This window comes from Haliotis rufescens, unplaced genomic scaffold, assembly GCF_023055435.1.
Source record: "Haliotis rufescens isolate VD_foot unplaced genomic scaffold, xgHalRufe1.0.p SCAF_65, whole genome shotgun sequence".
Lineage (NCBI taxonomy): Eukaryota > Metazoa > Mollusca > Gastropoda > Lepetellida > Haliotidae > Haliotis > Haliotis rufescens.
Window position 1 is genome coordinate 2,280,207 of NW_025964356.1, and position 12,176 is coordinate 2,292,382.

The following is a 12,176-nucleotide window of genomic DNA, read 5'->3' on the forward strand; positions in this document are numbered from 1 at the left end:
CCTCAACCGATCGCTGAGGCATCAACGTAAGGGTCGAAGCTGTATCCAGTAATAAGGCTGAATATATGGAAAACTTTGGTCTGAAAGATTGCACTGTACAGAGTAAGGTGATCATTTCCATCCCCTGGTAGTGGTGTAGGCACTCCCGTTTTTATAGGACGTGGGAGGTGCCTCGTCACTCCACTGTGTAGTCATCAAAGGTCGACAGAGTAAGAATTAAAAATCCAACACTGTAGATCTCATAGATAAAGCTGAATATATAAAAAATTCCTTGGTCTGAAAGATTGTACCGTATGAAGTAAGGTGATCGTTTCCATTCCCTGGGTGTTGTATAAGTGCTTCCATTCTTATATGAGGGATGATGAGGCATGGTGTCTCGTTACTGCGCAAGTAAGCATCGGATGTCTACTGTAGTTAGTGAGTCAGTCACATTGATGTACAGCGACAGGCGTCTGGTCGAGTGGTTGCAGCATTACAGACAAGTAAGGATGCGAGCCACAAATACACGGCACAGTTCCATAAAGTCTGTTCTAGTCGAATATGTTTACAGTCAGAAAGTTCTTCAAACGTGTTACATGTAAATCACCCTGCGCAGGAAACTGGAATCCCGACTTGAGTCAAAGATGAGGTTCAAGCTCCACACACGGACAATCCCCTGTGAACCATGTGGTTGTCTGTTTAGAATGTGTGACGTGGTCGGTGTAGGGGCAAGTTGATCACCATGGCAAGTGTGACGCCTGGTACTGTGTGGTGAAATTTTGTCAAATTTTGAAAAATCGGTCGTGAAGTTGTGATCATCAACTTTGGTGCAGATCATGTCTACCAGAAATCTTGGAGAGTACAATCACCCTCTCTGTGGAATCGTTCAACCAACGTTGATAGGACAGGGACAATTGGCGGGAACTTTCACAAGAACCCTCACCATGAGGCCAGGCATTTCCAAGGGCTCGTGGAAAACTTGCATCCAGTTATATGAAAGCCAATCACGCCCTGAAGGGGCCGAGAACCGAGGCATCAAACATGGACTCTATGACATGAAATCATGTCGGATCCATGGAGGGTCTGAGGCGGATAAGCACCAGGAGGAAGGGAGAGTGACCGAATCCCGGAGGTGCCTGATGTTCCGGTGCCACTGTCGCCGTGGACAGCTGACAAGACACAGGTAGAGGGTAGCTCAGTGTAGTCAGTGCCATGTTAGGCATCACCGTGGATGATGAAGACGTGAATATCAACGACGAGAACGTGGATAACAGCGCTAATGACGTATCTACTACACTAAAACGCAAAAGAAACGTCATGTGGATGTATCATATAAATATCTTTATTTTCAAATGCTTATATATGTAAGTAAAGACATTGGAGAAAGACAGTGTTTGACCCACATGAAATTATCAGTCTGGGGAATGTTTTTGCGAATTGTGAATTTGGGGAGGCACCAGAAGACATCACAGCTGGAGGGTTCAAAATCAGTACCTGGTGTGGCCACCACGGGCGTTGACTACAGCCACACACCTCCTGTACATGGAGTGGACTAGCCTGCTGATGAAAGCCATTGGGATATGGGCCCATATCCTCAGGAATGCTACACGCAGTTCTGCTGCAGTTGTCGGCCTTGGGCGTACGTCGTTGAGTCAGCATTGGATCTCATCCCACAAGTGTTCAATGGGATTCAAATCCGGACTGAGGGCAGGCCAAGGCATGATTTGGATGTTGTGCTGCTGGAGGAAGTCCCTGGTGACTCTGGCAGTGTGGGTACGGGCGTTGTCTTGCTGAAAGGTGTGGTTTTGATGACGGACAAAAAAAGGCACGATGTGGGGTCTGAGTACTTGGTCAATGTAGCGGAGAGCTGTGATGCCATTACCCCTGCCTGGACCAATATTCTGAAAGACCACAGGTCCCACTCTCAGGTTCAGTCCGATTCCACCCCAAACCATGATGCTTGGGCCGCCCCACGGGTCTCGTTCCATAACACAAGGATCAGCATAACGTTCGCCCCTCCTTCGCCAGACCCTGACTCTGCCATCCACCGTTGAAACACAGTAGCGACTTTCATCAGTGAAGATGATTTTTATCCATTGCTGTTGACGCCAATTTTGATGCTGCCTGGCCCATTGCAGTCGGGCCTGTCGGTGACGATCACTCAGGATGGGTACACGAGCAGGACGGTGACACGAGATGTTGTTGGCAGTTAGGCGAAGTTGGACTGTACGATCACTGATGACACGCTGGTGGTTGCCAATGATTTGTCGAGCTGTTTCAGTGGCCATTCGGAATTGGCTCTGCAGATATTTGCATATCATGAACCGATCTTGTCTGGGAGTAGTGACTAGGACGACCACTACGTGGTCGGTCGTCAGTGGTGTTGTGGCGATATTACAAACGATATATCGTTCTGACGTTGACATTGAATGCATTTGCACTCTGGCCTGCTTGCAGTCTTCCGATAGCTTGTTGTCTCTCATTTCCTGATAATCTTGGCATGGCTGATGAATCGAAATAACGAAAGCCAGCTTAACAGTTTTGGGTGTCTTTTATACCCATACCATCCACGATATGCACATGCATCATGTTTTTTACAAGACTTTTCCGCAACTGAGTCCCATTGCACTTTTGTAGGCTGCGTTTGGGCAAAGCACTCCATTTTAAACTCAATTGTTAAATGGACTTTAAGGCAACAAAAAGAAGCAGTAAAACGATAAATGAGTTTTTTGACCACAGAACATGTAACTGCCAGTGTCTGTTAAGTTTTATCAGTATTTTCAGAAGTGACGTTTCTTTTGCCTTTCAGTGTACAACGGGACGAGACTATTGGTGGAGAGGAGGTGGTGATTGTCCCTGAAGAAGATAAGGATGTGGAGGTGAACGCCGGAGGGATCCTAAGATTTTATGAGACTGAGACGCCACTTCCGTACCTGCCTTGTCTGCCACGTTTATGTGAGACCTGCAGGTGTTTGGAGAAAGCTGTAGGGAATAGGAGCAGACAAACTTTACACCTGGATGTCTGGGTGCAGATGGTAGTGCAAAATCAGACAAAGGATGAGGGTCCCATCACACTTGCTACAACTGGACATGTATCTGCAATGATAGCAGAGTGTAATCAAAATGCGTCATCAGATAATTATGTATTCTTTAATCATTATGCCAGGCATGAAGGTTTATGACTAACAAGTTACACAAACACAAAAAAAACACCAGTTTAATAACGATAATATCGCTAGGGTCGACATTAAATTGCAATACCAAGCAATATAATTAACACAAAACGCATGACACGACAATACATGACCACGATGTGAATTCAAGATGGCCAATTGGATATTAATTAGATATTAGATATTAATGCTATGGCATAAATCATATGAATGATTTGAAGTCACAAACAATAGGCAAAATAACAATACTCATGAATCACAATTAGTGTTGGAACACTCAAAGGATTCAATAGCATATGCTGAGACTAGAAAACAGGTCTTGTCTCTGGGCTTGTCAGCAGTTATGTGATGATACACGACGTCATCACTTCCGTGGTCACGTGGGAGCTGTGTGATAGGATCAGCCACACAACCAGTTGGAACAACTTCTTCAGCAAGACCTCACACAGCTCTTCCTTCTGTCAAGAACAAGCAGTAATTGCATTAAGGAGTAATGCAGGATAAGTTAAAAAAATTATCCTTTATATCTATTACCTATGATCTATTTCAATCTTAAACTTTTGTGCAAGCACAACACTTGAAACGGATGATCTTCTTTGTGGTCATGGAAGTTCTCTTTATCCAAAATTCAGAATATCAGGACACTACAAAGTTTTATGCTTGACCTTAGGGTCAGCAATCACCCAAACTGGAACATCCTCCATTTATGCGATTGGCATCCTAGAAGGTGTTGAGCAAACAAGAAGACGTAACTTCTGGATTATTGTTGTTTTGATGTAGATTCTTATTCTTCAAGCTGAAATGGTACATTCTCTACTGCAATATCCCTCAGATAATATATGTAGTTGGCAAAGGTGAATATGTAACACCAGGGATGTGGTAATCCCTGGCCTCCAGTGGCACACTTGTCTATTAGCTGTGGTAACAGTATCTTGGTGCTGCTCTCTTAACAGTGTTCCCCAATAGAAGATGTACAAAATACCTTATTTGCCAGTCCAAAGGGACTGGCAGTCACAAGAATTACCGGTCCAAGCCTAATTTTAACAATACAAAATACTGGTAAATAACGGTAAATAGGAACTGCTAAATACAATTTTGATATTGACTTGTCGCAACATGTAGCTATCTTCCTGAGTGAGGGAGTTAACGGACTTTAAAAGTCCAGTTTCCACCCTTGTCAAACTAGGCTGGAATTTCTGGGATCGATCATAGCGCCACCAGTGGCTATTATGAGCTATGTCCTTTTATGTCCATCCTACTGACCAATAAGATTCCACCTCTCATATCACTTGCACGTGCTTAAAATAAAATGCCCACCCAGTCAAAACGATCTGATTGATAATCAAGATCTATATGGTAATAAAAAGGGTCTTACCTCGCGAAATGCATCAAAACACTTGAACACTTTCATTAAAAACATGAACAGATTTGGAAAATATGTTGACGCCCAGTTGACAGTACACATGCTCTGCAAATCCTACAATCGCACAAAATTGGCACAACAGTTGTGTTGTTGTTTATGAACCAGATGTCAATATTGTTAGGGGATTTTCATTAGACTATGCCTGAACTCGTTAGTCCAGCCAAAACATAACTCCATAATTCCAGCCTAGTTCGGAAGGGTGGAAACTGGACATTTAAAGTCAGTTAACTCAACTGCCTCGGGAAGATGACAACTAGCACACATATAATATGATATATCTCCTTGTGTGATGCGAAGGAGAAGGATCGGGACAGAAAAATGATGGTAACCAAGGGCAAGGGGCATGCCAGAGGTAAAAGAGGCACATTTTGGGTTGTGTCATGTGATCAAAGTAATAAAGACAATTGCAATGAGTTGTGTCATGATAAGAAATGATCTTTTATCCAAACTATGTGATTTAGATTTTCATGTATCCAAATTTATTATATCTCCATCATAGAATGATAATGGCTAAGATTCAACTATTTCGCAAAGACTCATTAAGAAAATAAATTGGGAATAAGCATTCACAAAGATAATCAAATATATTTTTTCACTGGCTGACTAGTACAAAATTATAATTTGGCTTAATTGTCCACAGACATTTCCAAGACATATTGAAGTTTAGTTACTGACATACTGTATTCAGACACCTGTTATAATACTATCATAAACTTTAGACATGTTTGAATTATCACCAAACATCAATATCTCAAGTGAAACTAATCACTTTTTAATGTAAATAAAGATTCTATTAATTGGGAGTTATTCTGTTCATTTGCACAGAGTACTCATAATCATGTCAAAGTAATTGTGTAAGATATGGATGACAATCAAGAAAATTCAAGACAAACATGATGCCTCTTGTAAAACCCTGGCCTGTATATAATTGAGTCAGGACAAGATAAACCAGTAACTGATATTGTCAGCAACGTTCTACATTGTTAGGGTATGATGTAACACAATCAATCAAGTAACTGCAAGTAGTCATAACTTCAAACAAGCATAGGTAAATGTGGACCTATTCATACCCAGAATCACATTTCCAATGTGCAAAGTTTGACAAAGAAATATTGAATGGTATATGAGTTTGTAGCATTTAAGTAACATATAACCAGTCACTCGCTTTATCCATAACGATGTATCTAGATAAATGAGTGTGCACGTGTAACAGTGCCGGAAGTGTGTGTGTTGTGCACTAGCAGACCACATGGCTGCCGACTGCACTTGACTGAGTGTATTTACATGTAATAAGAGAATACACCCTTTCCCCGGAAAGCCGAGTGTTTGTTGTAGCTACCAAAGTCATCACATAAATAGGCGACGAGGTAAAACTGGATGTCTTAGTGTCTTTGTGGACATTTTGTGTGATTAACGTCCGTCGTGTTTCACTCGCCTTATAAACAACATGGCGTTGTCTACCTCCGGGAAGATCGATGAATTTAATCCAGAGACTGACAGCTGGGACATTTATTGTGAAAGGTTAGACTTGTGCTTTACGGCTAGAGGTGTTGATGATAAGGATGATGAGATGAAACGGGCTATTCTGCTTAGTGAAATGGGTAAGACAGCCTACACACTTCTCCAGAATTTGTGTGCTCCTATGAAACCTAAGGAAATGGGGTTTGCTGAGATAGTGAAAGTCATGCGCGATCATCAACACCCAACACCGTCAGTGATAGTTGAAAGACTTAAATTTCACAAGAGGGATAGAAAGTCTCAAGAAAGTGTTGCAGCATATGCTTCCGAGTTGTGCAAATTGGCAAGTACATGTGACTTTGGTACTACTCTTGATGATTCACTTAGAGACAGACTAGTTTGTGGCATTAATAATGATGCAATACAGGAGATTATTAGCAGAGAAAGCTCTTGATTACAATAAGGCTTATACACTAGCACAGTCAATGGAAGTGGCAGCAAAGAATGTAGAAGATATTAAAGTTGGTGCTTCAAGTGTTTCAGCAGCTACAGGGGGTAACATGCACAAGATGTCTTCATCTCAACATGCTCCTGTCTACCCGCCATGTGACAGATGTGGTTTACGAAATCACAAATCTCCGGACTGTCATTTTCGTAATTCAAAGTGTTACAATTGTGGTAAGATTGGCCACACTGGGAAGGTATGTCGTCAGTCACAGAATAGTAAAGGTTCTCGTTGTGGACGTGGCTCGTATCGATCTAGAGGTCAAGGTCGAAGTCGGGGTCAGCACAAGCGTTCAGCGACAAATCAGGTCACTCCTGAAAACAATGATGATGTTGAAAGTGAAGTATATGACATTTACAAGATGGAGACTTGCTCTACACCTTTTGTTGGGAGGAGAGAGAAGGAACCACTAATGTTTATTGATTTAGCACTTAATGGTCAGCCATTAAGCATGGAGCTGGATACAGGTGCAACATTTTCAGTGATTAATGAGGACACTTACAGATCGTTAGGGAAAGATCCACCCAAACTAGGACCTCCTCATACCTTGTTACGTACTTACCTAGGTGAGAAGATACCTCTGCTTGGTTCTTGCTCAGTGAAAGTGAACTACGGCAAACAGACAGCAGAACTGCAAGTGATTGTAGTGAAAGGGAGAAGAGCTAATCTCTTTGGTCGCGGCTGGCTGCGACATGTTCGTCTAGACTGGGGAACAATCCTCTGAGTTGATTGTGATGATGTGCAAAGTATCCTTAACTCTCATTTCGATGTCTTCAAGGAGGAACTTGGTGAGTTGAAAGATACAAAAGTGAAGATTAACGTATCTATTCCTTCACAACCACGCTTCTACAAGCACAGGAACATGGCCTATGCCTTGAGGGACAAGGTTGAGAATGAACTTGAACGATTAGAACAGCAGGGTGTCATAAAACCAGTGCAGTACTCAGAGTGGGCAGCACCAATCGTACCAGTGTTGAAGTCCGATCAGTCTTCAGTGCGTATATGTGGAGATTACAAACTAACAGTCAACCAGGTAGCTAAACCAGATTGTTACCCAATACATAGGATTGAGGACTTATTTGCATCACTCTCAGGTGGTCACAAGTTTACGAAATTGGACATGAGTAATCAGGGTATGAAACTCCCAAAAATGTCAGCCAGACCACAGGACTGGCTAGCTGAAATACTTGCCAGCCCTGACGAAAACCTGCCTGCCCACTATAATCATATGTTTCTCAGGATAAGCTAACGGGATTTCTTTTTGGTTACATTTTATCATTCATCTTTACATGTGAATTAATGATTATCATCGGGAAATATTTAGAATATTGTCACATATGAAATATAACCCGACCGTCGGGCAGGGGGATTTGAAAATCTGGCAGCCCAAGTTGAAATCAACCCGTCTCGGACGGTCAGGCAGGCAGGTATTTCGAACACTGGAGTAATGCCTACCAGCAGCTAGTGTTGGACGATGATTTCAAGAAACTCACCACAATTAACACCCATAAAGGTCTATACAAATACCAACGATTACCTTTTGGGGTGTCGGCAGCTCCTGCGATCTTCCAGCGGACAATTGAATGTCTTCTCAGCGACTTGCCACATGTGTGCGTCTACCTCGATGATATTCTCGTCACGGGTGTTGATGATGCAGAACACAACAAGAATCTGAATAAAGTCCTTGACAGATTGCAGAAAGCAGGGTTGCTTCTAAACACTTCAAAGTGTCACATCAAGAAAGACTCAGTCACTTACCTGGGACACCGGATTGACGCACAGGGACTGCATCCATTAGAGGAGAAGGTCATCGCTATTGTGTCCGCACCAGCTCCTCAGAATGTGACAGAGTTAAAGTCATTCCTTGGGATGGTACAGTACTACCAGAGATTCCTGCCAAATCTCTCCACGACGTTAGTGCCACTACATGGGTTACTACAAAAGGACGCTCCATGGTCATGGACCAAGAGGCATGATACAGTATTTCTAAAGATGAAATCTCACTTGTCTTCATGTAAGGTCTTGACTCACTACAATCCAGACCTTCCTCTCAACTTAGCAGCTGATGCTTCTCCATATGGAGTAGGTGCCGTCCTGTCACACATCATGCCAGATGGTACTGAGAAGCCTGTGGCGTTTGCGTCACATTCCTTGTCACCTGCAGAAAAGAACTATTCACAGCTTGATAAAGAAGCACTGGCAATAGTGTTTGGCATAAAGAAATTCCACCAGTATTTGTTCGGACGGAAATTTCAGCTGTTATCAGATCACAAACCCCTCATGGGTCTACTTGATGCAGAGAAAGGCATTCCAGTGATGGCGCCAGCCAGACTCCAGAGATGGGCCTTGATGCTGGCAGCGTATGATTACAGTATTGTGTATAAACCAGGTTCCAAGTTAGCAAATGCAGATTGTTTGAGCAGATTGCCTCTGCAAACCTCAGTGTCTGTGCCGCCTGTTCCAGGAGACACAATAATGCTCCTCGAGAAAATGGCAGAATTCCCAGTGAATGTGTGACAAATTCAGTTTTGGACAAGGAAGGATCCCTTGTTAGCTAGAGTGAAGAAAGTAGTGGATGTGGTTTTCCAGAAAACATGAAGCCAGATACAGAGCTAAAGCCATATATTCAGAAGAAAACTGAGCTAAGTGTTCAGGATGGTTATAAATCTGTGGGGTAACAGAGTAGTGGTTCCACCTCAGGGTAGGAAACAGTGTGTAGATGTGTTGCATGAAGCTCACCCTGGAATAGCGACGATGAAAGCTATTGCTAGAGGTCTTGTATGGTGGCTGTGCATTGATTCAGAGCTGGAGAACAAGGTCAGGACTTGTTCCATATGTCAGGAGAGTCTTTCTTCACCCTGCGAAGCAAAGTTACATCCGTGGGACTGGCCGTCCAAACCATGGTCACGTCTGCACATTGATTATGCAGGTCCCTTACAAGGTAAAATTTTCCTCATCATCGTAGACTCTCAGTCTAAGTGGATGGATGTTTTCCCTGTCAACAGTGCAACTACGAGTGCCACTCTAGAGTGTCTTCGGAGAACATTTTCCATTCATGGTCTACCTGAGACAATAGTGTCTGATGATGGGACATGTTTCACAAGTGATGAATTTGCTTTATTCATCAAGAGAAATGGTATTCAACACATCTGTACATCCCCTTACCATCCAGCGTCCAATGGACTGGCAGAGAGGAGCGTCCAGACGTTCAAACAGAGATTTATGAAGCTCAGCGGCGGTTCCATCGACACCAGGGTGTCAAAATTCCTGTTCAGGTATTGTAACACTCCGCAGACTACGACTGGGTCATCTCCAGCGCAGTTACTATTGGGAAGACGTCCACGTTCCATCTTGACTTGCTTCACCCTGACATCGGTGTTAAAGTTCAACATAAACAAGAGAAGCAGGCAAACTACCACAATAGACATACAAAGTCACAAAAGTTCGCTGTCGGTGATCTTGTTTACGTCAGGAACTTTCTTGGTAAGCCTAAATGGTTACCAGGGGAGATAATCCAGTGTACAGGTCCTATCTCCTTCAAAGGTCAGCTTGGAAAATAACAAAATTGCGAAGCAACATGTAGATCACCTTATCAAGCGTTATGTGGACCCCGATGCTGTGAAACCAGAATCCCCAGAATTGTTGGAAGAAAGTGAAGTGTCGAAGTCTGCCATCACTTTCTCACCAGAGCTTCCAGAGCCTAGTTCTGTACCAGTATCACCCGCAGACAAGCCATTTCCGCGTACCACGTTACCTATATGTGACACTAGTCCAGATCTGTCCTCATCTGTTGAGTAGAGAAGTTCGACTCATGAGCGTCGAGCTCCAGATAGACTAAATCTGTAAACTACTGTATTTCATTGTTGAGTGTTCTTTTTCAGGAGATTGAACTTTAAGGTGCATGCTCATTTCATTTATTTCAGAAACCAAGTGAAAGAACATTAGTTTGTGAATTTCAGTGTTCAAGAATACTTCAGTGAACTTTTATGGGAAGATTTCCATTGAACTCTTTGAGTTGATCACTATTTCTTTCTCAGTGACTGATGAGTTAGTAACGTTGTTCATTAATTGCTTAAACAACAAGTTGTTAACTAAAGGGGGGGGGAATGTGGCGTTTAAGTAACATATAACCAGTCACTCGCTTTATCCATACGATGTATCTAGATAAATGAGTGTGCACGTGTAACAGTGCCGGAAGTGTGTGTGTTGTGCGCTAGCAGACCACATGGCTGCCGACTGCACTTGACTGAGTGTATTTACATGTAATAAGAGAATACACCCTTTCCACGGAAAGCCGAGTGTTTGTTGTAGCTACCAAAGTCATCACAGAGTTATATTCCAGATATGAGCCCTACCCTTATTTGAACCAACTTGTTGCCTTAAAAATGCAAAATTTAATACTTCAAAAACTCCTGAATAGCAAATGGCACCAGTTCCCAAATTGCTTGATGTTCTTCAAGATGTATGTTTCATCAAGATGTATTGAAAGGTTCGTGTGTTATGCTCTGGAAGTGAACTCTACTGTACCTTCATAATACCCATCATCCAACGTGTGTTACCATTGACACCAAAAATCCCAAAACTTCCATAAGTTCTCATAAAAAGGCAACAGTTCAACACATGACTGATGTGTAAACAAAGTTTCACAAAGAAGTACAGAATCATTTGTGAGTTATGCTCTAAAAACAAAATATAAGAAGATTAAACATGTTAAAAAGACAGAGCATGTTTCCATTTGTTTGAGGTATGTTTATCACATATTGATCATTAGCAAATGCTAACATCTGTGTACGAGAAAAAACAAATTGATAATATTAACGTATCATTCGTCCAATTTCTCTTGTACATGAGGGATCATGTTATTTAAATTTACCAATGTGGTCATATTATGACTTTAACTTTTTAAACTGTTTTATCTAAAAACGAATTACTTCAAATGTCAATTACTGGACCGCTTCCTCTTCCTGCTTGTTTGATTGAGGAGATATGCAAAGACCAGCAGATGACAACATCATAACTATTGATTGTACTATATAGGTTATATCTCGAATAATAAACGGGGTTCGTTTACCTATCACGTTTGTTGTGTTTATACCGAAACAAACACAAATTTCGCGAATACGTGTGAGTACATCTGAAACGGTAAATGGTAGAATGTTTACTGTGCCAACACACCTGAGGTTGAGCCACACCAAACTGTTCCTTCGTCAACACACTCTGTACGTGATCCACGGCTATATATCCGTCATGATCTTCGTCGTAAAAATCAAAGATATCTCTTAATTTATCTTCATATGATTCGTTCTCTTCCATGTCATTTAGATGACCAGTTCATTCCCACCCACTTTGACATGTCTCGCCCAAATTGTCACATTCACTAACCGTATCTCCAACAGGTGCGTGTAACGGAAGTGAGTTCGAAAAGAAGTAGTTCTGTTCCATGACTGCAATGGTTATTGTTTCTTACAGTCTATTATACTTTGTGTATATTCCAACGAACATTTATTGATTGCTTATAACGAAAGAAATTCTTGATAATTATTAAATCTTATAATAAAATATTTTTACCTGGCGTACTGATACAGTTGTGTCAAAGTTGAAAAGCTTCGTTACGCTTATAAACAAGATGTGATCGGCA

General features: G+C 42.0%; 1 protein-coding gene across 5 annotated transcripts in view; it reads right to left on the reverse strand.

The window, feature by feature from the left end:
• Nucleotides 1-11,933, reverse strand: part of LOC124118187 (rab11 family-interacting protein 4-like) — a 297,536-nt gene extending 285,603 nt beyond the window's left edge. For all 5 annotated transcript variants that reach the window (XM_046480299.2, XM_048387107.1, XM_048387106.1 and 2 more), the window contains exon 1: nucleotides 11,714-11,933. In XM_046480299.2, coding sequence (XP_046336255.1) covers nucleotides 11,714-11,851 — 138 coding nt within the window. In that variant the 5' untranslated portion in view covers nucleotides 11,852-11,933. The remainder of the gene's footprint in view (nucleotides 1-11,713) is intronic.
• Nucleotides 11,934-12,176: the final 243 nt, after the last annotated feature.